The sequence below is a fragment of the Sinohyriopsis cumingii genome, chromosome 15, assembly GCF_028554795.1.
Source record: "Sinohyriopsis cumingii isolate HCF-2022 chromosome 15, ASM2855479v2, whole genome shotgun sequence".
Classification (NCBI taxonomy): domain Eukaryota; kingdom Metazoa; phylum Mollusca; class Bivalvia; order Unionida; family Unionidae; genus Sinohyriopsis; species Sinohyriopsis cumingii.
This window is the reverse complement of record NC_142975.1, coordinates 94,721,220-94,738,060: the sequence shown is the minus strand read 5'-3', so window position 1 is coordinate 94,738,060 and position 16,841 is coordinate 94,721,220. Positions and strand designations below refer to the sequence as shown.

The 16,841-nt window shown below is 34.9% G+C and overlaps 1 protein-coding gene across 2 annotated transcripts in view; it reads left to right on the top strand.

Annotated features, from left to right (window-relative positions):
* LOC149782343 (mitofusin-2-like) overlaps positions 1-16,841 on the top strand; it is an 89,737-nt gene that overhangs the window by 65,428 nt on the left and 7,468 nt on the right. For both annotated transcript variants that reach the window (XM_089933721.1, XM_089933722.1), the window contains exons 14-16: positions 560-780; positions 3,947-4,102; positions 8,391-8,587. In XM_089933721.1, the coding sequence (XP_089789847.1) occupies positions 560-780; positions 3,947-4,102; positions 8,391-8,587 (574 nt within the window). The remainder of the gene's footprint in view (positions 1-559; positions 781-3,946; positions 4,103-8,390; positions 8,588-16,841) is intronic.

Sequence of the window (16,841 nt, the reverse complement as noted above, 5' to 3'; positions counted from 1 at the left end):
TTTACATGTACTAGGGGTACATTTTAGAAATGTTTGGTCAATAATTTTCAACTTATCTTTCATTAAGTTTATTTACTTGTACATCATTTTCAGGAGACCCATGCAATATATTTTACTGGTAACTCACCATCAGAAGCCCCATGCAATGTATTTTACCAGTAGATCACCTTCAGAAGCCCCATGCAATATATTGACTTGCACTTAAGGTATGGTAGAGGCCTAATAATTTTTTGATCAATGGTCAGGGTCATTGTGACTGAAAGATAGATGGGTTATGTTGTAGAGTAAGTTCCTTGACCAGACATTTTAAGCTTATACTTAAGTTAATAAAGAAATATACTAATTCTGGATTCTAAAGGACGATGGATAGTTGTAGTCACAATGTGTAACACATAACAATTTTTTTAGTATTGTTACACTCAAGCTGTGCTGCTCTCTTATTTGACATGACTTTGGTCAGGTAAGTAGATTGTTTATTTAGACTAGGTCCAGCAATTGAATTTAAAATTTTCTCTCATGTCACATGCATTATCTATTCATTTTTGTGTTTGCCGTTTAGAGAGGCTTTCAGCTTTGTTGCCAGAAGAAACAAGACAGCTGGTTATAAACAGTGTACCCAAGCGTGATTTCGAGATTGCATACCGCCTTGACTGCCGTAGCCTGTGTGCTGACTTCCAGGAAGACATTGAGTTCCACTTCTCCTTCAGTATCACCAGCCTCATGCAAAGATTCCTTGGTCGCAAGGGGGCTCGGAATCTTATACTAGGTTACTCAGATACGGTAATGCAAAATTTAAATTTCTTCCAGCTGTATCTTTAGACCAGAGTTAATTGATATATTCATATGCAGGTGCTTGATGAATTACATGTACGTTAACCTAACTATATATACAAACCATTAATCTTTGGCTTGGACGATTTCTGTTCTTTTTATAAGAAATACAACAGGTGTTGCTAATAATACTAATAGCAACAAACTTTATTGTCTTTACTGAATCTTAGTTACAGAGGATAGATCCACTGGCCTTTCATTTGATTTTTCTTGTCAAGAGATGCAACTCAAATCGAGTTAAATAATTAATAGCTGGTGGTAATCTCCCTTGGATGTTATATTGATGGCAAAAACCTGAAACAATAGTAGAAAGTACTTTTGAAAGGAAATATCCATACTAATTGCTCCAGTAATGTTTCAGATATTAAAATAAACCATTAGTGACTGTAAATGAAAGAAAACTTTGAAAAATATTGTACAGGTTATTTAGGCAAGTATATTTATGATAGTAAAAGAACCATGAATACCAGTATCTCTGGAGTTGTATTATTCCATCTGAGTTTATGTAAATTAGGATAACTTCAATTCTAAAAGACATCAGTAATCTCAATACTGTAAACAGTTAAATGGTGATTGGTTGAAAACTGTGGCATTAGGCCCCTTTAGGTAAATTTGTCTGGACAAAGCCCTTAGAATAAAATGAAATAAAACCAATATGAAAATTCATTCATCTTAAACATAGTGATTTTCATACTAATATTAATTTTGTCTTTAAATTAGAGAGCAACGTGAAAAAAAGTCTTATTTCCTAAACTTGTTTCCACCTGAATAATAGCACATCAGAAGCATTTTGTGTTATTCTTAAACTGATATCAAAGTCTTCGTCATAGATGTATATTTTATGTGTTGCTGCTCAGTTATGGTTGCTCCACAGCTGTGTAATATTACAATCCACATGCATGGGCATTATGTGTTGCAGCTCCATTGTGTAATATTACAGTCCATATGCAATGACATTACATTATGTGTTGCTGCACAGCTGTGTAATATTACAATCCATATGCATGGTCATTATGGCACTTTCCATTATGGATCACTGCCATCTAACCTCTGTCTGCGTGGGTTCGAGTCTAGGATTCGGCCAATGTGGGTATGTGAGAAAGCTTGCCAGTAGCTTCTCGTGGGTCAGTGGTTCTTTCTGGGGTTTTCCCGGATTCTTCCTCCACCATTAATACTGGCCACCATGTATAGCCTATCATGTGCTGAAAAATGGCATTAAACCCATCAACAACAACAACATGGTCATTATGTGTTGCTGCACAGCTGTGTAATATTACAGTCCATATGCATTTACATTATGTGTTGCAGCTCTGTTGTGTAATATTACAGTCCATATGCAATGACATTTTTGTGTTGCTGTTTATCATTTAAGATTACAGTCCATATGCAATAACATTATGTGTTGCTGTTTAGCAATGTAATATTACAGTCCATATGCAATGACATTATGTGTTGCTGTTTATCATTTAAGAGTACAGTCCATATGTAATGACATTATATGTTGCTGTTTAGCTATGTAATACTACAGTCCACAAGCAATGACGTTATGTGTTGCTGTTTAGCAATGTAATATTACAGTTCATATGCAGTGACGTTATGTGTTGCTGTTTATCATTTAAAAGTACAGTCCATATGCAATTACATTATGTGTTGCTGCTCATTTGACACCATTTCTAATGTCAAGGTTGCACATTCTATGTTGTCAGATAGTTTCTTAGTATTTAAGTTCAAAATCTTTTGTAAAAAATTATAAATAGTGCATTCTAGCTCTGTTTATAAATCTAAATATGTATTAATGAACATATATTGAAAACATTTTTTTTTGTTTTGATGTTTTGTTGTGAACTTTGTCATGTCAGTAGCAAAGGGAGACTATTCTTCAACATAGGACACATGACCATGGCATTGGAAATGGTGTCACACTGAATTGCCAGAAGTTGGATTTATAATGATTTGCTCTGGATTACTTTGGAACTACAGCCCTTACAGTCTTATTTTAGGCAAGATATGATTTGTAAAATAATTTGAATAGCATTGAAACAGTTGGTGAATATTTACATTGCAATTCCAACCAGCTAGATTAAACTGGTTGTCTACCTTGCCTTGTTATTTATCTCTGTGCAGTGCATTGTTTCTCATTTTTTCTCCAATATTTTGCCATTTTCTTACTACAGTGCTGGAATTTCAAAGACATGTTTATAATTCATGCGTATTTGAAACTGCTTCCTCACTGATTCTGTGCTAATGTTTGTTTTATCTCGTCCTGTTCAGTTGCTGATTTCATGAATCATCTTCAGTGGAGACATTCCAAACTTGTTCACAACGAAAGATTTCAGTATTTTACAGATCATTTAGTAGCCTCTTTTGTGTGAAGCTTATCTGTTGCTTTTTTTCTATATGGATTGAGTTTTGATTCAATACATCCAGTATATCATGTGGTGAATAAGCTACAGTTAGTTCTTCTTGGTGGTTATCACTTTATCCTGGACGTGAACAAACTGTAACCACCAAGCAGAATTGACTGTAACATATTTCACTGCTTGACACACTGAGAGTGTAATCCAAGTAAACTGATTATTGAATAGTAAAGTTTTTAAATCACAGATGTCAGGAATATCTCCTTTACATTGATATATATTATCAGTGACTGAACATGATCACCTAATAAAATAATTGGCTTGGAATTGGCAGGGTGTGTGCAGATTTCAAACCACATTAGTCACTGGTGTTAATTTGTAAAAGGCATGTGGGTGCTGTCAATGTGTTTTTCTATAACCTGCTAGAAATGAGTGCATTAGCCTGGAACAGCTGTCTCAGCAGAAGTTTTAATAAATGTTTTGAATAAAAAGGCAAACAGCTAATAATTAAGACAGCTGAAGATTAAAGTAACTTGTACAGGGTGAATATTGTTTTATATAGATTATTCACCAATTGCATCAATATGGATATTGATGTGGAAAAAGTATAAATTCATCGATACCAATCATGTTACTCCTAATTACATGCCAATGAAAACTTGTCAGTCAGACAGGGTATTAAATGCCCTATTCCGCAGAACATAATACTTCTTCATTACAGTTATTTGCACCATTAATCATACATTCTTATGTTGCAGGTGCCCAGACCAATGTCCATGACCCCGCAGACTCCAGTTAGTGAACAGTATCATGCCCCAGTGACCCACGACAGTGACATGGTGGCCACAATACTCACAGTGTTTGCCTCCCTCACATCTAGGACCACCGTTGGATCTTTGGTTGTGGGAGGACTGGTAAGTTAATCCAGTTCACTCCTTGTGGAATAAGTAACTTTTATTCTTACAGTTCGTCAAGTTTTCTTTTCAGCTTTATGACTTTAAAGCCTGTTGAGATAAAGGTTTGAAAGTCATTATACTTATACATGATTAGTAAAAGGGGTGTTATGTACCCAGGCCTACCAACAAATTTGATTTTGGTGTGAATTTCTCGACTCGTGATAGCGATTCATGAAATTACGCCTCATGCAGAAATAATCACAAATTTCCCAATTCTCCATTGGATTAAATCAGAAATAAAATAATTTTTATCCAGTTAAGTGCTAGTCATGATAACAGCAGTGGTCACTGATGCCCTATCAAGGTCCCATACTGATAGTCACAATGTTAGTATAACTATTCAACTGTTACAGTTTGCCCAGTAGCAAGCATTTTAAACTATTTAATCTATTTAGAACAAATTTTACAAATACTTATGAAGAAAATTGTGGCCTCACTGGAATTTCTTTTTAAATGGAACTTGTACATACTCATAGCAACTGTAATTTTGTTTTAAACAAACACTAAGTGAAGAAAGCTTTTTTGAGTGCAGGAATTTTGTTGAGATATTGAAAGATTTGCACATATCATAACTTGCTAGAGTTCATATTTTTCCATGCATGCACCAACACCACTAATCATTAACCATTTGATGTCTCATCTTCTGGATTAATACCATTTAGTAAATAAGCTACACTACAGTTAAAATGTTTTAACCTGCAAGGAAAAAGAAATGTATTCTACAAAAAGTGAAGTATGGATTGGAATAGACCAAAATGTGTCCTTGCATTCAAACATCAAACATCGATGTACTTTATGCTGTTTTGCACACAGTACTTGCAAATTTAGAATTGTGAATGTGGATAGGGACTCTTTTCGTTGCTTATAATTTACCTGTCATTCATGTACTGTATAATAACATTATTACATAGTACATACTGACTGAAAAATTGCAAGTAATGATACAAGCCCCTGTGGGCTCTTGGCAGTGACAATGTGAAAATGCACACTATTGTCGAAAAGCACAAAGATATTGGAAAAATTAAGATTTCAGCTCTGGAATAGTTTAAGCCACCCACTCAAGTCCTGCAAGCAACCAGTGCTGAATCATTGGTTGTGAGTTTTCTTGTTGAACTTAACCTGCCTTTTTCTGTTGTAGATCAGTGACAGTGAAAGAGTAATTTCTATTGTGAGGAAAAATAAGATGGACTTTAGGGCCTCCTTAGGTGTTGCAAGTTGGCAACACTTTTAGTCACCATGACAAATTTACCATAGCCCAGTTGAGGAAAATGAAGTCTGCCACAGCATTATATCATCACAAATAGTGTGAAGTTTGTGCATATCAGTAAATTTTGCTGCAAATAATTTGTACATGTAATTAGTGTAAATAACGTGATTTGGTTTAATTTTGGGATTTTATAATGCATTACTGACCCTCAGAGTGGATGGAACTAGTGTCATGGTATAATTTTTCACTAATTGTGTTCAGAATTCACTAATTGTATCCCTCTTTTCGCTAACTTTTAGTCTGGAGGGTTGGCAGCTCTATGTACCATATTGGGGATACAATATTCTTTGTTTTTTTCCATGACACTTTACTTTCCACTCTATAATGATTAAGGAGTAAAACCGGGTATACATGTACATCATTACTATAAGTTTTGACATGTATCACATTTAGGGTCCTATCTTCAAGGTCAAGGTAACATCTCAGTATTTGAAATGTTAATACTTTCCTGTCCACTCTGTAATTGCAAAGCCATTTGAGACAAAGGGATGACACAAGGTACTTCGTCACTAGAAGGTCTGTCACATATCATTTTGGGATTAGCATCATTAAGATTAAGGTCACTGCTCAGTATTGTATATTGTTCGTCACACTTCTATGCTATAAGGCTGAAGAAGTTTGAGATTAAGTGATGAAACTTCGTATCAATACATGTCATCTTTAAGAGATATGTTTTGGACCACCATTAGGATCTTATGTTTAAGGTCATTGTCATGGTGTTGTAGGTTGGAATTTTCTTTTACATATTCCCTTCTGACCGCTCTGGTGGCCTAGTGGTTAGAGCGTCTGCCTTGGATGCAGGAGGTCGTGGGTTCGATCCCTGGTTGAGTCATACCAAGGACTTATAAAAATGGTACTAACAGCTGCCTCACTTGGCACTCAGCATTAAGAGGTTAGTGTTAGGACTGGTCGGCCTGATGTCAGGATAATGTGACTGGGTGGGACATCATGCTACATGTCTGCGGCATGATGCCCCAGTGCTAGACCTCACTATAAACGGTCACACTGCAGACATCGTAGCGATATGACTGAAAAATTGTTAATGCTACAGTAAAAATCCAAACACACACACATACATTCAGTAATTATGGAGCCATTGAGATGAAGTCATGAAGCTTGATATAACTATATATCATTGATAAAGGATTTGTCATGTGCCACATTTGGGTCCAATCTTTAAGGCCAAGGTTAAAGTCAATATCTGTAAGTTTGAGTCATATGTTGTGTTGCACATTTTATGGTCTTATTGTCCAGGTCAAGGTCAGAACTATTAGGTTTATTTTGTCTCTGCTTTATATCATAAAAGTTACTTGAGGTACAGGGATGAACCATGGTACACTAATGCTTCTCAGTTTGTAAGTAAAACTTCTAAAAATCATGCAAATTATTTTTTGTACACTTCAATAAGAAGTAAAACTTTTGAACCTCTAGTGCTGCCAGAGGTTTGAAAACAACAGCAAACAGAATAGGAACAGATTTCAGTTGCGTTTTGGACCACTCTGTTGGCGTATTGGTTATAGCGTCTGCCTTGGATGCAGGAGGTTGTGGGTTCAAACCCCAGCCAAAGACTTGTAAAAATGGTACTAGCAGCTGCCTCGTTTGGCACTCAGCATTAAGAGGTTAGTTTTAGGACTGGTTGGCCTGGTGTCAGGATAATGTGACGGTGGGAATTGATGTTACATGTTTTTGGTATGATGCCCCCGTGCTAGACATCACTGCAGACATCATAGCAATATGACTGAAAATGTTTTAAGCTACCGTTAAAATTCTAAAATACACAAAAAGCACACACACAGTGTTGCATTTTACTACTAATATATTTTGTTTACCCTATTCTTAGCTTGTCTCTTTACCCCATTCTCACCCTGTTTTTTGAGATTAACTAAGAACAGTCAGAAAGTTGGAAGATATTGCATACATATCCTTAAAAAAATGAAGTAGTCTTATTTAATACCAGTTCTGCAGAATGTCATTGTACAAACAGGTGTTATATAACATCTATATTCTTTGTACAGAGTTTTCTGTTGGATCGTCTGCTGTACTAATAACTACTTCCATTGTCAGCTACAATTTTCAATGTATCATATAAGGACATTGCATCCTTCACTGGAAACAAAAACAGATCATAAATATGGCATGCATTGAACACTATCGATCGTAGTAAATATGGCATGTATTGAATACTGTTTGATCGTAGTAAATACGGCATGAATTGGACAGTGTATCATTGAATATCTGAAACATAGCAAGTATTATTTAGAAGTGAATTACTGCAAGAATTTTGTGTTGTCTGTCGTGGTGGTCAAATTATGGTTTGTACAGACATAGCAATATATTTCATGTTATGTAGACTTAATAACTTGATCATTGGTTAAACTTCCTGAAGAAACATACCTCTACTTTGGTAGTGGAGTTTTACTCATGTCCTCTTTTTTGTCTTTGATAATATTTTTATTTGCTTCATTGCAGGGCATAGGATCTCATCATTGTTTGGACATGGTTGAGGGTATGACGGTGTAGATAGGGGCAATTAGTGCTTTTGCATGACTGTAAGCCAGTCAGTCCATCCTGGTCATTGTGTTTATTGTCTTCACCATAAATGTGGCAGGGATGACTGTATGACTGACTGTACATCAGTCAGTCCATCCTTGTCATTGTGTTTATTGCCTCCAACATTTACCATAAATGTGGTAGGGGTGAATAGAACTACTGTATGACTACATCTGTCTTTTTATTCTGGTCAGTTTTCAGGCTCGGTGGAGTAGAATTGCATTGCAGGTGCATATTTATGGTAAATAAAAATGTCACTGTAAACAAACAATAGTTTAAGAGGCAGAAAGTAGGTCATTTGGGAAAGCAAAATCTGTACAGTAGTTGTTCAAAATTAGTTATGTATGCTATTGAAGAAATTGTTTTAATGTAGTAAATTCTTCACAGAACTCTATACAGTTGTCTGACAGGTCTATCTGAATATGACAGGTGGCCAAGGCAGCTGGATTTAAAGTGATCGGCGTTTGTCTGATGGCATACTTTGGTTTGTATATGTACGAGCGATTGACTTGGACCAATAAAGCCAAGGAACGAGCCTTCAAGAGACAGTATGTAGATTATGCTGGCAGCAAACTACGTCTCATTGTGGACCTAACCAGCAGTAACTGCAGCCATCAGGTTCAACAGTAAGTTTTGCCTAGTCATTTGATCAGTTACTTTTAAATGAAATATTTCTCTATTTAAAACTGATTTAATCTAAACACACAAATTGTACTTGTCCATTTCATGGTCTGTGTTTCTGGGTCTCATGCTTTTGGTCAAAATATAAATCAGCCATTGACATTAATTTGTATCAATGTGAGTATCTTAAATATGTGACTCTACATAGATTCTTATAAGAGATCAATAGACTGGAATGTCAAACATCAATTTATCTCAGTGTTAGTTTATTACAAAGAGGGTCCCAACAAGGGGCCAGAGAAGGATGCATTATGTGTTACTCAAACTATAACTAATGATTAAATTACAATTTATTTAATATTTGACTTGACACATAGACTTGTGAGAGATCAATAGACCAGAATGTCAGACATTAATTTATCTTGGTGCTAGTATCTTAGATACTTGACTTTGCACGGACTCTTGCAAGATATCAATATACTGGAATGTTAAACATCAATTTATAATGGTTTATCTTGGATATTTGACTTGACACAGACTCTTGCAAGATATCAATAGATTGGAATGTCAAACATCAATTTATAATGGTTTATCTTGGATATTTGACTTGACACAGACTCTTGCAAGATATCAATAGACTGGAATGTCAAACATCAGTTTATAATGGTTTATCTTGGATATTTGACTTGACACATACTTGCAAGATATCAATAGACTGGAAAGTTAAACATCAATTTGTAATGGTTTATCTTGGATATTTCACTTGACACAGACTCTTGCAAGATATCAATAGACTGGAATGTCAGGCATCAATTTATAATGTTTTATCTTGGATATTTGACTTGACACAGACTCTTGCAAGATATCAATAGACTGGAATGTCAAGCGTTAATTTATCTCGGGGTTAGTATTTTGAATATTTTACTTTACTTAGACTCTTGTAAGAGATTGATTGACTTGAATGTAAAATATCAGTTTATCTCTGTGTTAGTAACTTGAATATTTGACTTTACACAGACTTGCTAGAGATCAGTTGACTGGAATGTCAAACATCAATTTATAATGGTTTATATTGGATATTTGACTTTACACAGACTCTTGCAAGAGGTCAATAGACAAGAATGGCAAACAACAATTTGTCTCTATATAATACTTGGATATTTGACTTTACACAGAGACTTGCAAGAGATCAATAGATTGGAATGTCAAATATCAATTTACATCGATGTTAGTATCGTGGATATTTGACTTTACACAGAGAGACTTGCAAGAGATCAATTGACTGGAATATCAAACATTAATTTATCTCTGTGTTTTGGTAACAAGAACCTGTGGCAGATTTAACTTGGGTGAGGAATGTTGGTGGAGAGAGAGTTTTTTGTGGTTTAAGGCTTTCATGATCTCTGACCCATGGGACACTAGTGGCAAGCTTTCTCACGTACCCACATTGGTCATGTCAAGATTCGAACTGAAATGGACATAAGTGAGATGTGTAATAATCGGTAAAGATGAGTACTTTCACCACTTGGCCTTGGCCCTAAGAGTCTGCCTAGCCAGGTTAAAGACATGGGATCAACTGTCCTGGCAGGTGAGATGATGATTCTGTAACTGCCAGCAGACTCATTGAGCCATGGAGATTCAGATTATTTAACGATGGAACCAGCATAAGCAACCATTAGATTTACCTGGATGATGGGGATGGGGGAGGAGGAGATGCAGCTGACCAGTCAGATAATTTTAAGATGCTGCGTGAATGCATACATCCTAAGTTATTCCAGAAATCGATTTTATCCGCTGTGGACAACTTCAGGTACTCATAAATTATGCAAATCGTTAAATATGAGGTCGGCTGATGTGTTTTCCTGAAGTGTGTCGGAGATAGAAGGTCAGCTTTAGCAGTGTCCTTAAACTCTGATTGCTACCAGATATTCAGGAGGCTGCATTCACGTACCCCAAAAGGATAAAAACGTGGCATTGAGAATATGGAAGATTTATGTTGGTATTTGTATGCACGAGCTTACCCATTTCACCAGGATCAACATTCATGGGAACTGTGTGTTCAGCCCCAATAGGTGTCAAAAACAAGAATACAAGACCTGGTAATTAAATTCCCATATAATTAAAAGTGAAATAATGGATTATGCCTCCATAATGAAACATTTTACATATTTGCCTTTACAAAATAACAGGGCTATCAACTCCGAATCTCAATCAAAATTTCCATCCTGTTGATTTTGGTTTGAAAGTGTTGTGCATTTATTCATCTTCTCTGATTTATTGTGTATTATCAGTCACATAGCAGTGTCTTAGATTGACAATAGGCCAGGCCATTTTTACTGTTCAACCTTGTGTACCTTATTTGCTACGTAATCTACAGGCTTTTTTTGTTCTTCTTATAAAGATCTGAATTCATTTGTTTTTCTTAGAAATAAAGTGTTGTTATTTTCTCTTGTTTTTTAAAATTCTCTGTTATAAAGTCTCAAGCCTGTTGCACAAATATTACGAAGCCCCTTGCCAGGAAATTACAACCTTCTTACTAATCCTTTAAATGGCCATTGATAAATATACCTAAAGTGCAGTGGACATCGGGAAGCTTGAAAAAATGGGATAAAGTTATTGAAAAGTCCTCGAATTTTGTCACATCAAAGGTGTATAAACCCTGTTAATCTGTGAAGCCAGTCAACAGATTTCAAATTGCCAGATAGCTGATAAACAAAATTGACAAATCTCAGTACAACACTCTTGAAATCTACAGCCAAACTGGTAAGTTGAAACGAATGGCATATTTATATTGTTCTATTTAAAATCCATATGTTATTAATCTCCATAAAGGAATATGTGTACACTTAATTTTTACCAAGTACCATAGTTAGGGACAGACTACTTAATGTTCAGAAAAAGATATTGATTTCTTCCTTTATCTCAAGAAAAAGAAATTCCACAGATACGATGAATTTAGATTATTTGTAGGTCCTATCAAGAGAACATTTTCTCAAGGTATTTCAGGGTCACATTAGAAAAAAAATAAACAGTGCCATCAGAAATTTGAATGGTTGGTTCCTTTCATTACAGGCATTTTATTTCAGCAAAATTATTATGATTATGATGGTTACTATGATGATATAGCAAAATCAAATTGTAATTATGTTTTCCTGACTACTCTGTCACCTCATACTTCAATACTTTAGCAACTTTATAATTATGTTTTGCTGATTACTCTGTCACCTCATACTTCAATACTTTAGCAACTTTATAATTACGTTTTGCTGATTACTCTGTCACCTCATTCTTCAATACTTTAGCAACTTTGTAGTTATGTTTTCCTGATTACTCTGTCACCTCATACTTCAATACTTTACCAACTTTATAATTATGTTTTGCTGATTACTCTGTCACCTCATTCTTCAATACTTTAGCAACTTTATAATTATGTTTTGCTGATTACTCTGTCACCTCATCCTTCAATATTTTAGCAACTTTGTGATTATGTCTACTCGCAGATATATTGATTGTCGACTTCTGCCTCTGGGGGATACCTAGATATAATGTGATGATGCCACTTCATCTTTTTCTAAAGTGGCCATTGAAGTAATCAGGTGTTAATTTTATTGAGTTCTTAATGGAATTTTCAGAGGTTGCAGATCTCTAAGTTCATTTGAGATACAATTACTGTATGGATTATTTGTGTGCTTGTCCTGAGCATATACGTCTAGTCTATCAAAGTGCTCAGGTGATCCGATTTGTCAAGTAAACTGGTTACTCTAAGCCTGCTATGTAGATGGTACAAAGGTCAGTCAAGCATAATAGTGCAGGGTTGCTTATAGGAATCACGATCATGAAGATACCAATCCCCTCAAATTTACAATTTCTTGCCAGATTTTATGTATGTGGGCAAAGTCATGTAAAAAGTAAGAAATGTCAGTACTTTTTCATGAATATTGGACTATATATATATATATATATATATATATATATATATATATATATATATATATATATATATACAGTGGAACCCCGCTATAACGCGATGATCGGGGTCCATAAAATCGGATCGCGTTAAAAGCGGGGTCGCGTTAATGCGGGGTTTTACAATATTTAACTTTTTTTCCGAGAACATATACGTGTATACATGTACAATGATCAAAAGTCGGCTTATCATCAGATGAATATTAACTGGAATGCATTAATTAAGATATATTTAAAATAATCGAAGGCTAATATATTTATAGGTTATTACTGTGCATTAAAAACATTTACTAATTTTTATTTGTTTGAACGATAATACAGATTGACCGATAATACCAGACTATCTCTATATCATGAAAAGTGTATCAACACCGTATGCTACCGTGCCGTCGTGGCATGCAGTTCATCCATAATGGATGTAATTTCATTGAAAATCGTACAGATTTAAAATATTCAGTAATTTTGTAATAGTCTGAATTCGTCGTGTAAAATATAGGATGAACAAAATATTGAAACCATTTACTTGCCGTCTGATATCGTACGGTCATTGCATGCAGCTATTCCCAGGTCTACATACGGTGTCTGTACAAATTTCATACCGCTAAAATTTTATTATATGCGACAACTGCAAGAATAATTAACAATCAACGCATGATTTCAGCGTGCAAATAACTTTTATTTCAGATTTTGTGAACATCAAAAGAAACATGTGAAAACTGCTAAATTAATACTTCTTTTAAGTTGAGTAATGCCAATGATGTGTCGACGGATGCGTTATTATCTGCTACCATTCCTTTTATCATTTCACGGCGATAATTTTGTTTAAATACGGAAATTATGCCTTGGTCAAGTGGCTGGATTTCTGACGTAGTGTTTTTCGGGAGGTACGAAACTTTGATCTTGCCATCACTGCTGACAAGATTTTCCGCTGGGGGGTGGGCAGGGCAATTATCCAGCAGGACGAGAGCTTTTTCCTCCAGCTTGAGTTTTCGTAAATGAGCCCGAACATCTGGAACGAATGTTTTGTGAAACCAGTCATCAAATATGGAGCTATTCATCCAAGCATTCTTGCTGTTAGTATACTGAAATGGATGTGCCTTCATATTTACATGATGAAAACATCTGGGAGCTTTCGATTTTCCAATCATCAGAGGTCTGACTTTGTGGCTGCCAGACTTGTTAACACAAAATAAGAGAGTCACTCTGTCCTTCCTCTTCTTGAAACCTTCTCGTTTGTGACTGTCAGTCTTGGTTGCAAGGGTGCGATCGGGTTTAAGCTGAACGGATGTACAATTTCATACCCTTTTAATTTACAGATAATAAAGTGGATATTATTTACTTTCAACTGTTTGTTGTTTGATCACACCGCCAAGCACAGCATACATGTTGGCGGCTTTCGTCCTTTGATGTTTATTAAATTGTTCGACTCTTGTATCAACCACAGCTTTGTCTGCTGCTTGGCTGTGATTGCAGTTAAATAAGAAGCCCATGTCGGCTATTGTTTGAGCAACGACTGTATACAGAATTCATGGAAGACAATCACAAAGACGATTTACTGGCTTTACTCATGGATCCGTAATAAGTAACACTTCCGTTAATGTTTACTTCGGCTTAACAATTCAAAAACCTAATGAAACCAGTTTTCTCTTCTAGAGTAGAATACGGAGCTTCACCACAACCTGTTCAAATTGATAAATTTCAGAAGCCAAGCGTTGTACACACTATTTCTCGTACGTTATATATGTCGTATTATTTTAGAATTCATACACGATCACTTCTCCAAAATCACTTAAAGAACCTGGATAAATTGTTAAGTTCCGATCGTTTATTATTAAAAGTCATACGCGAATTCTTCCACCAAATTATAATAAACGTTTTACACACTATTTCTCGTACGTTAAACAAATATTTTCACGGTCCGATAAAAATACACGTAAATGAATTTCAAATTTCAGGAACCATGCCACGATCATATTATTTTAAAAGTCACAACTAATCTCATGCCCAAAATGAAGTTAATTTCTTGTTTTGTTTTTTTTACTTTTCTCCAAATTTTTTTCTCCATGTGTGAATGAATATAGGAAATTTCGGGAGCCATGCTACGACCGCGTTATATCCGAATTCGCGTTATGGCGGGGCGCGATATAGCGGGGTTCCACTGTATATATAAAGATTGTAACATTTCAAAGGAATGTATTTCAGAGCATTATAACTGAGAGACATTATATCCAAATTCATCTATGTTTCAAATTGTTTATGTACTTTTCCATGTCAGTAACATTGGACATGCATGAAGTAAACGATTTACAGTGGTATGAACATACATGTGCATGTATCAGCAAGTGAATCACAAAAGTCACCTTTATGTAAATACCTTTTTGTTCGTTAACTTTCATGACTTGTAAATTAGTCCTTTGTTATTTGGATTGAAAGAAATTGTCATTAGTCATCTGTTTTCTATTAATCTGAAAATACTTGATTGTTTCTGATGAAATCATTTCTTTATTACCATATGTACATGCTTATAAGTCGACCTCCACTTTAGGGCTTCATAAAGGGAATTTCTCTATGATTTTGAAGTCAAATCATTCTACAAAGGGTGACATGTGGTCAGTGAGTCGGAGATGCATTTGGGGAAAAATAAACATGTCAAACTGGATAGATGGATAGACAGATAGGACAAATAAAGACAAAACCAATGTAGAATAAATACATTTGTATTATTCATATGAATATGGACAAATAAATTGACAATTTAGAATTTTTCTATCTTCTTGTAATGAAATCCATGACGCTTAGCGATTTTAATCCATTTATATAATAAATCCATGCATTAAATTATATGTCATATACAGGTTTAAAAATCATAATCCAGAATGATGTGATTCACAATATCTCATAATATATTAATTCCAAAAGTATTATAATAGTACTGCAGATTATCCAATAGGGAAAACAACGCAGTGCTGCTTTTTATATGTGAAAGTATTAAGGTCATTTTCATCTAATTATCAACTCTATCAAAACACAAGGTTAATTGCCATCCTAAGATGGGAATAAAAAATAGTAATTTTTTTTAAAAATTATAAAAAGGATGAGTGAGTTTACACGAAAGTTTAAACCTAAAAATACACATTAGCAACTTCATAAAAAAATTCTTTGGAAAACATATTATAAGAGCATTTCATCCAAGAATGCAATATATGATCTTTAATATATATATATATATATATATATATATATATATATATATATATATATGCATATATATTGTCTTTGTATAGTTGTGAATGATGTCAGGTATTTCCTGTATGTCGTGTCTAATTCAGTAGTAAGAAAGGTAAGGAGAGCACATGTTTAATGATGAGGCTAGCTGGGCAGGACAATGCAATAAATGAAAAAACTAGTTAAAACTCTTACCCCTTTTCATTATTTTAACATGCTTCTAATAACATTCAGAGTGCAGATGTTTATCTCAGTATGCATGTTGACAGTGAACAAAGAAATCCTCGTGTCAGTCACGTATCAGATAAATATGAGGATGGTGGCTGTGAAACAGGGTCCGTCCAATGTATAGAAAAAAAATACTCTTTCAGTTCAGACTGGAAACAAATCAAATTACTAGATGCTTTGCAATTAGTGTGCAGAAACTGGCAAAAGGTAATTCCTTCACAATTCAAATGATTAATTTTAGGACATCATCTGTTGGCAGACACGTTGAATTATAAGCATGCAAACAGATGATTGAGAATTTGAAACTTAGTGAAAATCTTAAAACTACATGCATGTCAGCTATCATGTAAGATACACTCGGGCCCGGTTTGCACTGTATTGTTGGGCAATACTTCAATTGATTTTTTAACCGTAATGTTACCAGTAGCAGTAAGTTCGTTAGGGATATTTAGGTTATCCAGAAACAGGACAGGTGGAATCCAACCTTGAAATGGAGCCAAGTACAAATTTCACTAAGTGAGAGAAGTACAGCTAGAGAACTGGCATTTTACAGATATAGTTCACTGAACTACTGGTCCACTCAATATCGTCTGTGTGTGTGTCCTGTACTTTTACAGATGCTAATGGAGTTTTATTGGTTACATGTACCCAGTGAAACAAATAGTTGCAACCGTACATATCGTAAAGTGCAAGATTTGTTATCTACACAATAACACATTTTTAAAAAATATCATTAAGAAAATAAAACAAATACTATCTGTGACGCTAAATAGCAATGGGCATCATCATAACATTGGTGCATTAAAATTTCAACATTTTATTTTGGTTTTTACTGGTATA